General features: G+C 46.3%; 1 protein-coding gene across 1 annotated transcript in view; it reads left to right on the forward strand.

Moving 5' to 3' along the window:
- Positions 1-16,563, forward strand: part of LOC139388473 (ferroxidase HEPHL1-like) — a gene marked incomplete at its 5' end in the record, with an annotated part of 65,868 nt that overhangs the window by 31,909 nt on the left and 17,396 nt on the right. The window contains 4 exons of the mRNA XM_071135155.1: positions 8,826-8,970; positions 9,611-9,823; positions 14,993-15,212; positions 15,499-15,638. Of these exons, the coding sequence (XP_070991256.1) occupies positions 8,826-8,970; positions 9,611-9,823; positions 14,993-15,212; positions 15,499-15,638 (718 nt within the window). The remainder of the gene's footprint in view (positions 1-8,825; positions 8,971-9,610; positions 9,824-14,992; positions 15,213-15,498; positions 15,639-16,563) is intronic.

The raw sequence follows: 16,563 nt of genomic DNA on the forward strand, positions 1-16,563 counted from the left end.
GACAGCCCCATCCATCCCAGGTGATACTCCAAAACGTTGCTACCCGAGGACAGCCTCATCCATCCCAGGTGATACTCCAAAACGTTGCTACCCGAGGACAGCCCCATCCATCCCAAGTCCAAAACGTTGCTACCCGAGGACAGCCCCATCCATCCCAGGTCCAAAACGTTGCTACCCGAGGACAGCCCCATCCATCCCAGGTCCAAAACGTTGCTAACCGAGGACAGCCTCATCCATCCCAGGTGATACTCCAAAACGTTGCTACCCGAGGACAGCCCCATCCGTCCCAGGTCCAAAACGTTGCTACCCGAGGACAGCCCCATCCATCCCAGGTCCAAAACATTGCTACCCGAGGACAGCCCCATCCATCCCAGGTTCAAAACGTTGCTACCCGAGGACAGCCCCATCCATCCCAGGTCCAAAACGTTGCTACCCGAGGACAGCCCCATCCATCCCAGGTCCAAAACATTGCTACCCGAGGATAGCCCCATCCATCCAGGACCAAAACGTTGCTACCCGAGGACAGCCCCATCCATCCCAGGTTCAAAACGTTGCTACCCGAGGACAGCCCCATCCATCCCAGGTCCAAAACGTTGCTACCCGAGGACAGCCCCATCCATCCCAGGTGATACTCCAAAACGTTGCTACCCGAGGACAGCCCCATCCATCCCAGGTCCAAAACGTTGCTACCCGAGGACAGCCCCATCCATCCCAGGTCCAAAACGTTGCTACCCCAGGACAGCCCCATCCATCCCAGGTCCAAAACGTTGCTACCTGAGGACAGCCCCATCCATCCCAGGTGATACTCCAAAACGTTGCTACCCGAGGACAGCCTCATCCATCCCAGGTGATACTCCAAAACGTTGCTACCCGAGGACAGCCCCATCCGTCCCAGGTCCAAAACGTTGCTACCCGAGGACAGCCCCATCCATCCCAGGTCCAAAACGTTGCTACCCAAGGACAGCCCCGTCCATTCCAGGTCCAAAACGTTGCTACCTGAGAAGGATGAGTGGGATCTTAGTCTTGCACTGTATATTATTAGCTGCCATTCAGTCCTTTGGGCAATAAAATAGATGAGCTCAGGGCGAGGATGTCCTTCCAAAGAGACATAAGAGACTAACAATCTGCTTTTATGGAAACGTGAGGTTTCTCTGGATATATTGCCCCTTGTCCATTCAACCAGCGGGGTTCTCCGTCCATCACGCGGACAGGAACAAAATACCTCTCAGGGAAACAAAGAGATGTAGGGACGTGTCTCATGATTAACATCTCATGGTGTGATTGACGTACAGGAACTCAAGCCCTTTTGTTCTCCCGATCTGAATATCTCACCAACAAATGCCGACCGCATTCCCCTCAGGCTGACACAACAACAGCTCTCAAGGAACTACACTGGAATTGGAATACACATACCTTGAGACTAAATATATTGTACGTTTTGACTTTAATGAAGTAAATCTAAGGAAAACGCTCTGGAAATTCTATCAACACATCTCCTTTGCTACTCACGGCAAGAGCATTCTTAACCATTGCTACTCTTCCTTCTGGGATGGCTACAAGGACCTCCCCCCGCCTTCCCTTCTGGAAATCTGGAAACGTTCATACTGCTCCTCCCCGCCTATATGCAGAAACTTAAGCAGGAAGCACCTGTGGTAAGGACTGTTCAATGTTGGTCTGGACTGTTCAGGACTGTTCAACCTCTGGGAATAATATCGACGTATACACTGACTCGGTGACTGGGTTCATCAGGAAGTGGAAATAGGATGTTGTTCCCACTGTGACTGGGTTCATCAGGAAGTGGATAGAGGACGTTGTTCCCACTGTGACTGGCTTCATCAGGAAGTGGATAGAGGACGTTGTTCCCACTGTGACTGGGTTCATCAGGAAGTGGATAGAGGACGTTGTTCCCACTGTGACTGGGTTCATCAGGAAGTGGATAGAGGACTTTGTTCCCACTGTGACTGGGTTCATCAGGAAGTGGATAGAGGACGTTGTTCCCACTGTGACTGGGTTCATCAGGAAGTGGATAGAGGACGTTGTTCCCACTGTGACTGGGTTCATCAGGAAGTGGATAGAGGACGTTGTTCCCACTGTGACTGGGTTCATCAGGAAGTGGATAGAGGATGTTGTTCCCACTGTGACTGGGTTCATCAGGAAGTGGATAGAGGACGTTGTTCCCACTGTGACTGGGTTCATCAGGAAGTGGATAGAGGACGTTCCCAATGTGACTGGGTTCATCAGGAAGTGGATAGAGGACGTTGTTCCCACTGTGACTGGGTTCATCAGGAAGTGGATAGAGGACGTTGTTCCCACTGTGACTGGGTTCATCAGGAAGTGGATAGAGGACGTTGTTCCCACTGTGACTGGGTTCATCAGGAAGTGGATAGAGGACGTTGTTCCCACTGTGACTGGGTTCATCAGGAAGTAGATAGAGGATGTTGTTCCCACTGTGACTTGGTTCATCAGGAAGTGGATAGAGGACGTTGTTCCCACTGTGACTGGGTTCATCAGGAAGTGGATAGAGGACGTTGTTCCCACTGTGACTGGGTTCATCAGGAAGTGGATAGAGGACGTTGTTCCCACTGTGACTGGGTTCATCAGGAAGTGGATAGAGGACGTTGTTCCCACTGTGACTGGGTTCATCAGGAAGTGGATAGAGGACGTTGTTCCCACTGTGACTGGGTTCATCAGGAAGTGGATAGAGGACGTTGTTCCCACTGTGACTGGGTTCATCAGGAAGTGGATAGAGGACGTTGTTCCCAATGTGACTGGGTTCATCAGGAAGTGGATAGAGGACGTTGTTCCCACTGTGACTGGGTTCATCAGGAAGTGGATAGAGGACGTTGTTCCCACTGTGACTAGGTTCATCAGGAAGTGGATAGAGGACGTTGTTCCCACTGTGACTGGGTTCATCAGGAAGTGGATAGAGGACGTTGTTCCCACTGTGACTGGGTTCATCAGGAAGTGGATAGAGGACGTTGTTCCCACTGTGACTGGGTTCATCAGGAAGTGGATAGAGGACGTTGTTCCCACTGTGACTGGGTTCATCAGGACGTGGATAAAGGACGTTGTTCCCACTGTGACTGGGTTGAGAAGGAACAGAAAGGAACTATATAAACCAGTACTTTTTGGGGTTTGAACTGGTTCAGAACTTTATTTTGCAGGTCAGTTCAACAGAAAAAAATAAAATGGTTTTGTTCAGAACGAAACGATTAGAAAATGATTTTTGGTTCCAACCACTGCTTAAATGTACATACTAGTAACAAAGCACGAAAGTACTACATACTTCATTAGTAAATACACAGTCACAAAATGTCCTGGTGGTCATTTTGATGAATTGTTCAGCAGTCCTGATCCTACTTCCGGCGCCGACAGAGATGGCCGCCTCGCTTCGCGTTCCTAGGAAACTATGCAGTTTTTTGTTTTTTTACGTGTTATTTCTTACATTAGTACCCCAGGTCATCTTAGGTTTCATTACATACAGTCGAGAAGAACTACTGAATATAAGATCAGCGTCAACTCACCATCAGTACGACCAAGAATATGTTTTTCGCGACGCGGATCCTGTGTTCTGCCTTACAAACAGGACAACGGAGTGGATCCTATGCAGCGACCCAAAAAAACGACTCCGAAAGAGAGGGAAACGAGGCGGTCTTCTGGTCAGACTCCGGAGACGGGCACACCGTGCACCACTCCCTAGCATTCTTCTTGCCAATGTCCAGTCTCTTGACAACAAGGTTGATGAAATCCGAGCAAGGGTAGCATTCCAGAGGGACATCAGAGACTGTAACGTCCTTTGCTTCACTGAAACATGGCTCACTGGAGAGACTCTATCCGAAGCGGTGCAGCCAACGGGTTTCTCCACGCATCGCGCTGACAGAAACAAACATCTTTCTGGTAAGAAGAGGGGCGGGGGCGTATGCCTCATGGCCAACGTGACATGGTGTGATGAAAGAAACATACAGGAACTCAAATCCTTCTGTTCACCTGATTTAGAATTCCTCACAATCAAATGTAGACCGCATTATCTACCAAGAGAATTCTCTTCGATTATAATCACAGCCGTATATATCCCCCCCCAAGCAGACACATCGATGGCTCTGAACTAACTTTATTTAACTCTCTGCAAACTGGAAACGATTTATCCGGAGGCTGCATTCATTGTAGCTGGGGATTTTAACAAGGCTAATCTGAAAACAAGACTCCCTAAATTTTATCAGCATATCGATTGCGCAACCAGGGGTGGAAAGACCTTGGATCATTGTTACTCTAACTTCCGCGACGCATATAAGGCCCTGCCCCGCCCCCCTTTCGGAAAAGCTGACCACGACTCCATTTTGTTGATCCCTGCCTACAGACAGAAACTAAAACAAGAGGCTCCCACGCTGAGGTCTGTCCAACGCTGGTCCGACCAAGCTGACTCCACACTCCAAGACTGCTTCCATCACGTGGACTGGGAGATGTTTCGTATTGCGTCAGATAACAACATTGACGAATACGCTGATTCGGTGTGCGAGTTCATTAGAACGTGCCTTGAAGATGTCGTTCCCATAGCAACGATTAAAACATTCCCTAACCAGAAACCGTGGATTGATGGCAGCATTCGTGTGAAACTGAAAGCGCGAACCACTGCTTTTAATCAGGGCAAGGTGTCTGGTAACATGACCGAATACAAACAGTGCAGCTATTCCCTCCGCAAGGCTATCAAACAAGCTAAGCGCCAGTACAGAGACAAAGTAGAATCTCAATTCAACGGCTCAGACACAAGAGGCATGTGGCAGGGTCTACAGTCAATCACGGACTACGGGAAGAAATCCAGCCCAGTCACGGACCAGGATGTCTTGCTCCCAGGCAGACTAAATAACTTTTTTGCCCGCTTTGAGGACAATACAGTGCCACTGACACGGCCTGCAACGAAAACATGCGGTCTCTCCTTCACTGCAGCCGAGGTGAGTAAGGCATTTAAACGTGTTAACCCTCGCAAGGCTGCAGGCCCAGACGGCATCCCCAGCCGCGCCCTCAGAGCATGCGCAGACCAGCTGGCCGGTGTGTTTACGGACATATTCAATCAATCCCTATACCAGTCTGCTGTTACCACATGCTTCAAGAGGGCCACCATTGTTCCTGTTCCCAAGAAAGCTAAGGTAACTGAGCTAAACGACTACCGCCCTGTAGCACTCACATCCGTCATCATGAAGTGCTTTGAGAGACTAGTCAAGGACCATATCACCTCCACCCTACCTGACACCCTAGACCCACTCCAATTTGCTTACCGCCCAAATAGGTCCACAGACGATGCAATCTCAACCACACTGCACACTGCCCTAACCCATCTGGACAAGAGGAATACCTATGTGAGAATGCTGTTCATCGACTACAGCTCGGCATTCAACACCATAGTACCCTCCAAGCTCGTCATCAAGCTCGAGACCCTGGGTCTCGACCTCGCCCTGTGCAACTGGGTACTGGACTTCCTGACGGGCCGCCCCCAGGTGGTGAGGGTAGGCAACAACATCTCCTCCCCGCTGATCCTCAACACTGGGGCCCCACAAGGGTGCGTTCTGAGCCCTCTCCTGTACTCCCTGTTCACCCACGACTGCGTGGCCACGCACGCCTCCAACTCAATCATCAAGTTTGCGGACGACACAACAGTGGTAGGCTTGATTACCAACAACGACGAGACGGCCTACAGGGAGGAGGTGAGGGCCCTCGGAGTGTGGTGTCAGGAAAATAACCTCACACTCAACGTCAACAAAACTAAGGAGATGATTGTGGACTTCAGGAAACAGCAGAGGGAACACCCCCCTATCCACATCGATGGAACAGTAGTGGAGAGGGTAGCAAGTTTTAAGTTCCTCGGCATACACATCACAGACAAACTGAATTGGTCCACTCACACAGACAGCATCGTGAAGAAGGCGCAGCAGCGCCTCTTCAACCTCAGGAGGCTGAAGAAATTCGGCTTGTCACCAAAAGCACTCACAAACTTCTACAGATGCACAATCGAGAGCATCCTGGCGGGCTGTATCACCGCCTGGTATGGCAACTGCACCGCCCTCAACCGTAAGGCTCTCCAGAGGGTAGTGAGGTCTGCACAACGCATCACCGGGGGCAAACTACCTGCCCTCCAGGACACCTACACCACCCGATGTCACAGGAAGGCCATAAAGATCATCAAGGACATCAACCACCCGAGCCACTGCCTGTTCACCCCGCTATCATCCAGAAGGCGAGGTCAGTACAGCTGCATCAAAGCTGGGACCGAGAGACTGAAAAACAGCTTCTATCTCAAGGCCATCAGACTGTTAAACAGCCACCACTAACACTGAGTGGCTGCTGCCAACACACTGACACTGACTCAACTCCAGCCACTTTAATAATGGGAATTGATGGGAAATGATGTAAATATATCACTAGCCACTTTAAACAATGCTACCTTATATAATGTTACTTACCCTACATTATTCATCTCATATGCATACGTATATACTGTACTCTATATCATCGACTGTATCCTTATGTAATACATGTATCACTAGCCACTTTAAACTATGCCACTTTGTTTACATACTCATCTCATTTGTACATACTGTACTCGATACCATCTACTGTATCTTGCCTATGCTGCTCTGTACCATCACTCATTCATATATCCTTATGTACATATTCTTTATCCCCTTACACTGTGTACAAGACAGTAGTTTTGGAATTGTTAGTTAGATTACTTGTTATTACTGCATTGTCGGAACTAGAAGCACAAGCATTTCGCTACACTCGCATTAACATCTGCTAACCATGTGTATGTGACAAATAAAATTTGATTTGATTTGATTTGATTTGATTCTTATGGCTTGGTGGTCGACGCTGTCTAGGTAAGTACAAGTAAGTAAGAAGGTACAAGAAGTACCAGCTAATAACTCTGTAAATACCTAGTCACTGTGTGTTACCATGTGTGTTACCATGTGTGTTACCATGTTACCATGTTACCATGTGTGTTACCATGTGTGTTACCATGTTAACATGTAACCATGTGTGTTACCACGTGTGTTACCATGTGTGTTACCATGTGTGTTAACATGTTACCATGTGTGTTACCATGTTAACATGTTACCATGTGTGTTACCATGTGTGTTACCATGTGTGTTACCATGTATGTTACCATGTATGTTACCATGTGTGTTACCATGTGTGTTACCATGTGTGTTACCATGTATGTTACCATGTGTGTTACCATGAATGTTACCATGTGTGTTACCATGAATGTTACCATGTGTGTTACCATGTTACCATGAACGTTACCATACCTTCAAAGTCAGTGCCTCTTAGCTTGACATCATGGGTAAATCAAAAGAAAACAGCCATGACCTCAAAAAAATAATTGTAGACCTCCACAAGTCTGGTTCATCCTTGGGAGCAATTTCCAAATGCCTGGAGGTACCACATTCATCTGTAAAAACAATAGTACGCAAGTATAAACACCCTTGGACCACGCAGCCGTCATACCGCTCAGGAAGGAGACGCCTTCTGTCTCCTAGAGATTAACGTACTTTGGTGCGAAAAGTGCAAATCAATCCCAGAACAACAGCAAAAGTGTGAAGATGCTGGAGGAAACAGGCACAAAAGTATCTATATCCACAGTAAAACGAGTCCTATATCGACATAACCTGAAAGGCCGCTCAGTAAGGAAGAAGCCACTGCTCCAAAACCGCCATAAAAAAGCCAGACTACGGTTTGCAACTGCACATGGGGACAAAGGTCGTACTTTTTGGAGAAATGTCATTTTGTCTGATGAAACAAAAATAGAACTGTTTGGCCATAATGACCATCGTTATGTTTTGGAGGAAAAAGGGGGAGACTTGCAAACCGAAGAACACCATCCCAACCGTGAAGCACGGGGGTGGCAGCATCATGTTGTGGGGGTGCTTTGCTGCAGGAGGGACTGGTGCACTTCACAAAATAGATGGCATCATGAGGAGGAAAATTATGTGGATATATTGAAGCAAAATCTCAAGACATCAGTCAGGAAGTTAAAGCTTGGTCACAAATGTGTCTTCCAAATGGACAATGACCCCAAGCATTCTTCCAAAGTTGTGAAAAAATTGCTTAATTAAGGACAACAAAGTCAAGGTATTGGAGTGGCCGTCACAAAGCCCTGACCTCAATCCTATAGAAAATGTATGGGCAGAACTGGAAAAGTGTGTGTGAGCACGGAGGCCTACAAACCTGACTCAGTTACACCAGCTCTGCCAGGAGGAATGGGTCAAATTTCACCCAACTTATTGTGGGAAGTTTGTGGAAGGCTACCCATAACGTTTAACCCAAGTTTAAACAATTTAAAGGCAATGCTACAAAATACTAATTGAGTGCATGTAAACTTCTGACCCACTAGGAATGTGATGAAAGAAATAAAAGCTGAAATAAATAATTCTCTCTACTATTATTCTGACATTTCACATTCTCAAAATAAAGTGGTGATCCTAACGGACCTAAAACAGGGATTTTTTTACTAGGATTAAATGTCAGGAATTGTGAAAAACTGAGTTTAAATGTATTTGGCTAAGGTGTATGGAAACTTCCGACTTCAACTGTAACATACATGGTAACATACATGACCTACATACAACCACACACATCACAGCATTGCTCTTATCATATATATCTACGTGTGTGTGTGTATATATGTGTGTGTGTGTGTGTGAGGTGTGTATGTGTGTGTGTGTATATGTGTTTGTATATGTGTATGTGTGTGTGTGTATATGTGTGTGTGTGTGTGTGTGTGTGTGTGTGTGTGTGTGTGTGTGTGTGTGTGTGTGTGTGTGGTGCAGAGGAACGTGGACAGGGAGTTGTTCCTGCTGTTCTCTGTAATGGATGAGAACCTAAGCTGGTACCTTCAGAGGAACATAGAGATCTATGGATCGGACCAGTCAGACCCAGACAACCAAGACTTTCAGGAGAGCAACAATATGCACGGTATGATACACACACCGGCGTGTCCGCTCCTAAACTTTACCCATCAAGTTGTAGGAACTGTATCCTTATAGTGCAGAACTGTCTTTTCCATTAGTTACCACCTGTTCAACTATTTTATTATCATTGCAGTCAACTTTTGACTACTTTCTATATCTCCTCTGAGTGTAGTTGTTGATATTTTCTCCCCTCCTGTCCTCTCTCTCCTCTACTTTCTCTCCCCGCTCCTCTCTTCCCTCCTCCTCTCTCCCCTCCTCCTTTCTCCTTTCTCTCCTCTCTCCCCTCCTCTCTCCCCTGCCCTCCTCTCTCCCCCTCCTTTCTCCCCTCTCTCCCCTCTCTCCCCTCCTCTCCTCTCTCCTCTCTCTCCTCTCTCCCCTCCTCTCGTCTCTCTCCTCCTCTCTCCTCTCTCTCCTCTCTCCCCTCCTTTCCTATCCGCTCTCCCTTCTCTCCTCCTCTCCCCCTTCCTCTCCTCTCTCTCCTCTCTCCTCCCTTCTCCTCTCTCCTCCCTTCTCCTCTCTCCTCCCTTTTCCTCTCTACCCTCTTCTCTCCTCTTTCTCCTCTCTCCACTCCTCTCCTCTCTCTCCCCTCCTCCCCATTCTCTCCTTGTAGTTGTTGATATCATCTCTCCCTCCTTCTCTCTCAGCGGTGAACGGCTTCATGTACGGAAACCTTCCAGGCCTGGATATGTGTTCCGGGGACAGGGTTTTTTGGTACACCTTTGGGCTGGGTACGGAGGTGGATATCCATGGGGTGTACTGGGAGGGGAACACCTTCCAGAGACACGGTACTACCAGAGATACACTCAGCCTGTTCCCCCACACCACCGCTGCGGTCAGCATGCTGCCACACACACCTGGTACGTACACACACACACACACACACACACACACACACACACACACACACACACACACACACACACACACACACACACACACACACGGCGGTGTCCACGCCAGACTTGTTGGCTGTGACAGAGAGTTCCTGTTATTTTTAATGGATGACCTCACTGACGTGACCTCACAGCCCACTTCCTGTGACCTTAAGAACACTTGATCAAAGGAAGTAGGAACGTCTAAATTGGAGATTTGAACATAAACCAAAGTGACACTATATTGTTGCTCCTGTATGAGTACTTCCTGGAGGGAAGCTAAAGTCCCTCCGCTACCCAAGAATAGTAAAGCCCCCTTTACTGGCTCAAATAGCCGACCAATTAGCCTGTTACCAACTGTCGAAGGAATTCTAAATTCCTCTGTATTATTTCCCAATCAGAATTTAATACTCTGTCAATGCATTCGAAGGGTTTGTAAGACCCTTAATTTATAAGAATGGACAGAGCCCCTGTCTTAAAAGTCAGGTAACAGCGTTTAATTCAAGAGAGCACTGGTTACATACCAATTTTTCCACAGGTTATAAACTGAAAATGACGTCAGAGTTTTCTAAATGTTCTATCTCTTCATGAGACGGGTAGAGAGGCCCTATAGTTCTCGAGCCTTCCCTCCTCGCCTGAAGCCAAGGTCAGTGTAAATCAGCATTCTAGACAGTCTGGAGATAGTTCATTCATTTGTACAAAGGAACAGACCGTCATTGTTACTTAACTCCTGACTATTTTATAAACAATTGGGAATGGGAGCAAGAGAGAAAATGTATTATGTACAGTACATAATAGCATTTGGACTAGTTGAAATAATTAGTCATCATTGATAAAAAATTCCCTTAACACCAACCCTTAGTAATCTTCTGGAAAAAATGGTGATTGACCAGATACAATGCTATTTTACAGTAAACAAATTGACAGAGTTTCAGCATGCTTATAGGGAAGGACGCTCAACAAGCACAACACAAATCTTCCATCTTTACTAACAATATGCCACTGGCTTTGAGTAAAGCTGAAAGGTTGTTGGATCGAATCCCCAACTGACAAAGTAGAAATCTGTTGTTCTGCCCCCCGAACAAGGCTGTTAACCAGCTGTTCCCCGGTAGGACGTCATTGGAAATAAGAATTTATTCTTAACTGACTTACCTAGTTTAATAAAGGTTTAAAAAAATAAGGCTCTGCTCTACCTCTAACTAGGCAGGTCCTAGTTTCTACCTTCTTAACAGCACTATCAACAAGGCAGGTCCTAGTTTCTACCTTCTTAACAGCACTATCAACAAGGCAGGTCCTAGTTTCTACCTTCTTAACAGCACTATCAACAAGGCAGGTCCTAGTTTCTACCTTCTTAACAGCACTATCAACAAGGCAGGTCCTAGTTTCTACCTTCTTAACAGCACTATCAACAAGGCAGGTCCTAGTTTCTACCTTCTTAACAGCACTATCAACAAGGCAGGTCCTAGTTTCTACCTTCTTAACAGCACTATCAACAAGGCAGGTCCTAGTTTCTACCTTCTTAACAGCACTATCAACAAGGCAGGTCCTAGTTTCTACCTTCTTAACAGCACTATCAACAAGGCAGGTCCTAGTTTCTACCTTCTTAACAGCACTATCAACAAGGCAGGTCCTAGTTTCTACCTTCTTAACAGCACTATCAACAAGACAGGTCCTAGTTTCTACCTTCTTAACAGCACTATCAACAAGGCAGGTCCTAGGTTCTACCTTCTTAACAGCACTATCAACAAGGCAGGTCCTAGGTTCTACCTTCTTAACAGCACTATCAACAAGGCAGGTCCTAGGTTCTACCTTCTTAACAGCACTATCAACAAGGCAGGTCCTAGTTTCTACCTTCTTAACAGCACTATCAACAAGGCAGGTCCTAGGTTCTACCTTCTTAACAGCACTATCAACAAGGCAGGTCCTAGTTTCTACCTTCTTAACAGCACTATCAACAAGGCAGGTCCTAGTTTCTACCTTCTTAACAGCACTATCAACAAGGCAGGTCCTAGTTTCTACCTTCTTAACAGCACTATCAACAAGGCAGGTCCTAGTTTCTACCTTCTTAACAGCACTATCAACAAGGCAGGTCCTAGTTTCTACCTTCTTAACAGCACTATCAACAAGGCAGGTCCTAGTTTCTACCTTCTTAACAGCACTATCAACAAGGCAGGTCCTAGTTTCTACTTTCTTAACAGCACTATCAACAAGGCAGGTCCTAGTTTCTACCTTCTTAACAGCACTATCAACAAGGCAGGTCCTAGTTTCTACCTTCTTAACAACACTATCAACAAGACAGGTCCTAGTTTCTACCTTCTTGACAGCACTATCAACAAGACAGGTCCTAGTTTCTACCTTCTTAACAGCACTATCAACAAGGCAGGTCCTAGTTTCTACCTTCTTAACAGCACTATCAACAAGGCAGGTCCTAGGTTCTACCTTCTTAACAGCACTATCAACAAGGCAGGTCCTAGTTTCTACCTTCTTAACAGCACTATCAACAAGGCAGGTCCTAGTTTCTACCTTCTTAACAGCACTATCAACAAGGCAGGTCCTAGTTTCTACCTTCTTAACAGCACTATCAACAAGGCAGGTCCTAGTTTCTACCTTCTTAACAGCACTATCAACAAGGCAGGTCCTAGTTTCTACCTTCTTAACAACACTATCACTAATGGGGATCCATAATAAACCCCAGGAAGACTAGCTGCTGCCTTGACAGAAACTAATGGGGGTCCATAATAAACCCCAGGAAGAGTAGCTGCTGCCTTGGCAGGAACTAATGGGGATCCATAATAAACCCCAGGAAGAGTAGCTGCTGCCTTGGCAGGAACTAATGGGGATCCATAATAAACCCCAGGAAGAGTAGCTGCTGTCTTGGCAGGAACTAATGGGGATCCATAATAAACCCCAGGAAGAGTAGCTGCTGCCTTGGCAGGAACTAATGGGGATCCATAATAAACCCCAGGAAGAGTAGCTGCTGCCTTGGCAGGAACTAATGGGGATCCATAATAAACCCCAGGAAGAGTAGCTGCTGCCTTGGCAGGAACTAATGGGGATCCATAATAAACCCCAAGAAGAGTAGCTGCTGCCTTGGCAGGAACTAATGGGGATCCATAATAAACCCCAGGAAGAGTAGCTGCTGCCTTGGCAGGAACTAATGGGGATCCATAATAAACCCCAGGAAGAGTAGCTGCTGCCTTGGCAGAACTAATGGGGATCCATAATAAACCCCGGAAGAGTAGCTGCTGCCTTGGCAGGAACTAATGGGGATCCATAATAAACCCCAGGAAGAGTAGCCGCTGCCTTGGCAGGAACTAATGGGGATCCATAATAAACCCCAGGAAGAGTAGCTGCTGCCTTGACAGGAACTAATGGGGATCCATAATAAACCCCAGGAAGAGTAGCTGCTGCCTTGGCAGGAACTACTGGGGATCCATAATAAACCCCAGGAAGAGTAGCTGCTGCCTTGACAGGAACTAATGGGGATCCATAATAAACCTCAGGAAGAGTAGTTGCTGCCTTGACAGGAACTAATGGGGATCCATAATAAACCCCAGGAAGAGTAGCTGCTGCCTTGACAGGAACTAATGGGGATCCATAATAAACCTCAGGAAGAGTAGCTGCTGCCTTGGCAGGAACTAATGGGGATCCATAATAAACCCCAGGAAGAGTAGCTGCTGCCTTGGCAGGAACTAATGGGGATCCATAATAAACACACATACAGCTGTGGTGTTCAATGTCGGGGTCGCGAACCCCGGAACTGCAAAAAATCTCTAAAATGTCGGAACAAAACATTTAAGAGTACAGATGATACATACAAGCGTTTTTGAGAAAGATACTTTGAAAAATAACGTTTTATTTACTAAATGTATATTTGGTTTGTTTTCTTTTTGATAAGAGATTAACCTACAGAAATGTGGTGTGATGTGGTGAGAAATTGATGTGGAAATAAATGGGGTCCCCCCTGAAGGAGTTTGAATACGACAGCGGTCAACATTAATATTAACAGGGAGGTGTATAACAGCAGCAGGATCACTGACTTAGAAAGACAACTGTCATGTATATTCAGAAATGACTTAATGTTTCAGATTTAGACTCCGTAATGCTGATGACGGTGGAAACCATGTATGTCTACATGGAAATTATTCATTTGTTTTTCACAACTCTTACTCCTGACCTCTAACCCTGACCTCTAACCCCTGACCTCTTACCCCTGACTGTCACGGTTTTCTGTATGTGAAGGAGAGTCGGACCAAAATGCGGCGTGTAGATTGCGATCCATGTTTATTTAAACTGAAGCAACACAAATCTAAATGCAAACACTACAAAACAATAAACGTAACGAAAACCGAAACAGCCTAATACTGGTGCAAATAAACACAGAACAAGGACATCAAGACACTAAGGACAATCACCCACGAAACACTCAAAGAAATGGCTGCCTAAATATGGTTCCCAATCAGAGACAACGATAAACACCTGCCTCTGATTGAGAACCACTTCAGACAGCCATAGACTTCACTAGAACACCCCACTAAGCTACAATCCCAACACACCACATACAAAAACCCATGCCACACCCTGGCCTGACCAAAATAAATGAAGATAAACACAAAATACTTTGACCAGGGCGTGACACTGACCTCTACCCCTGACCTCTTACCCCTGACCTCTTACCCCTGACCTCCACCCCTGACCTCTTACCCCTGACCTCTTACCCCTGACCTCTTACCCCTGACCTCTACCCCTGTGTCTCTAGGTGTATTTGAGGTGAGCTGCAGAGTGACTTACCACTATAATGTTAACCTCTGTCCCTGACCTCTGACCCCTGACCTCTAACCCCTTGTGTCTCCAGGTGTATTTGAGGTGAGCTGCAGAGTGACTGACCACTATAATGTTAACCTCTGTCCCTGACCTCTTACCCCTGACCTCTACCCCTGACCTCTTACCCCTGACCTCTACCCCGACCTCTACCCCTGACCTCTTACCCCTGACCTCCACCCTTGACCTCTTACCCCTGACCTCTGACCCCTGACCTCTACCCCCTTGTGTCTCCAGGTGTATTTGAGGTGAGCTGCAGAGTGACTGACCACTATAATGTTAACCTCTGTCCCTGACCTCTGACCCCTGACCTCTAACCCCTTGTGTCTCCAGGTGTATTTGAGGTGAGCTGCAGAGTGACTGACCACTATAATGGAGGGATGAGACAGCGGTACTCTGTGAAGCCCTGCTCACCCGAGAGCAACGTGAAACACACACACTCCCGTGCCTCGTCCGTGGTTCGCTACTACATCAGCGCAGAGGAGGTGGAGTGGGACTACTCACCTAACCGGGCCTGGGAACTAGAGAAACATCACGCAACAGAGGAGGACAGGTAGAGAGAGGAGGAGGAGGGTGTTTCTGTGTGTCAAATCCAATCACAGGGTCACATAAATAGGATTTAGCAGATGTTATTGCGAGTGTAGCGAAATGCTTGTACGTGTGTGTGTGTTTGTGTGTGTGTGTGTGTGTGTGTGTGTGTGTGTGTGTGTGTGTGTGTGTGTGTGTGTCAGTTTCTGTGATTCATTCATTCATAATTTTGTGTGTGTGTGTGATTCATTCATTCATAATTTTGTGTGTGTGTGTGTGTGTGTGTGTGTGTGTGTGTGTGTGTGTCCCAGTCCAGGCAGTATATTCGTGGGCAGGGGAGAGAATCGTATTGGTCCACGCTATAAGAAGGCGGTGTATAGACAGTACACTGATGACACCTTCAGGACACAGACGGAACTGCAACCTGAACAACTGCACCTCGGCATTCTGGGTAGGGTGGGGGTCCCAATAATATCTTCTCCCTCCTGATGTTTGCACTTGTTCACTACTTTCAGCAAATCTAAAAGCATTGGATTGGTGAAGACATGGGCTACACTGAGTTTCTACATACCAGTCATTTCCTTTCAGGGAAATGGGAAGGGAAGTAACAGAGAAGAAGGCGGGATTAGTGCTTTAAAGAGACACATACCGTCCCTTTAAAGCAGTCACTGAAAAAATTAACCATGCCATTCTGGCAGTAGATCAAATCCCAGCTAGCGCATTTTTTTCCTTGGAAGTTGTGGGAACGTATGTTTTTGGTTTCATGTTGGTCGTTTAAAATGTTTAAAATGTTTTTTTTAAACGTTCTGAGAAACCAACTGAACATTTTTCCTTTTCTGGGAACGTTTATTTTTAGGTTCCCGAGAACGTTTTCCTGGGAGGTTTTATTTACGCTCTGAGAACGGTCATTATAGGTTATTTGGAGGTTTTTTAATAGCTTCCTTAACCTCTAGCGACCTCTAGCGTAATCATAGCCTCAAGCTCATTACCATAACGCAACGTTTCCTATTCATGAAAATCGCAAATGAAATGAAATAAATATATTGAAACACAAGCTTAGCCTTTTTGACAACACTGTCATCTCAGATTTTCAAAATATGCTTAAACCAAAGCTACACAAGCATTTGTGTAAGAGTATTGATAGCTAGCATAGCATTAAGCCTAGCATTCAGCAGGCAACATTTTCACAACAACAAGAAAAGCATTCAAATAAAATAATTTACCTTTGAAGAACTTCGGATGTTTTCAATGACGAGACTCTCAGTTAGATAGCAAATGTTCAGTTTTTCCTGAAAGATTATTTGTGTAGGAGAAATCGCTCCGTTTTGTTCATCACGTTTGGCTAAGAAAAAGACCGGAAAATGCAGTCACTACAA

This window comes from Oncorhynchus clarkii, chromosome 29 (genome assembly GCF_045791955.1).
Source record: "Oncorhynchus clarkii lewisi isolate Uvic-CL-2024 chromosome 29, UVic_Ocla_1.0, whole genome shotgun sequence".
Lineage (NCBI taxonomy): Eukaryota > Metazoa > Chordata > Actinopteri > Salmoniformes > Salmonidae > Oncorhynchus > Oncorhynchus clarkii.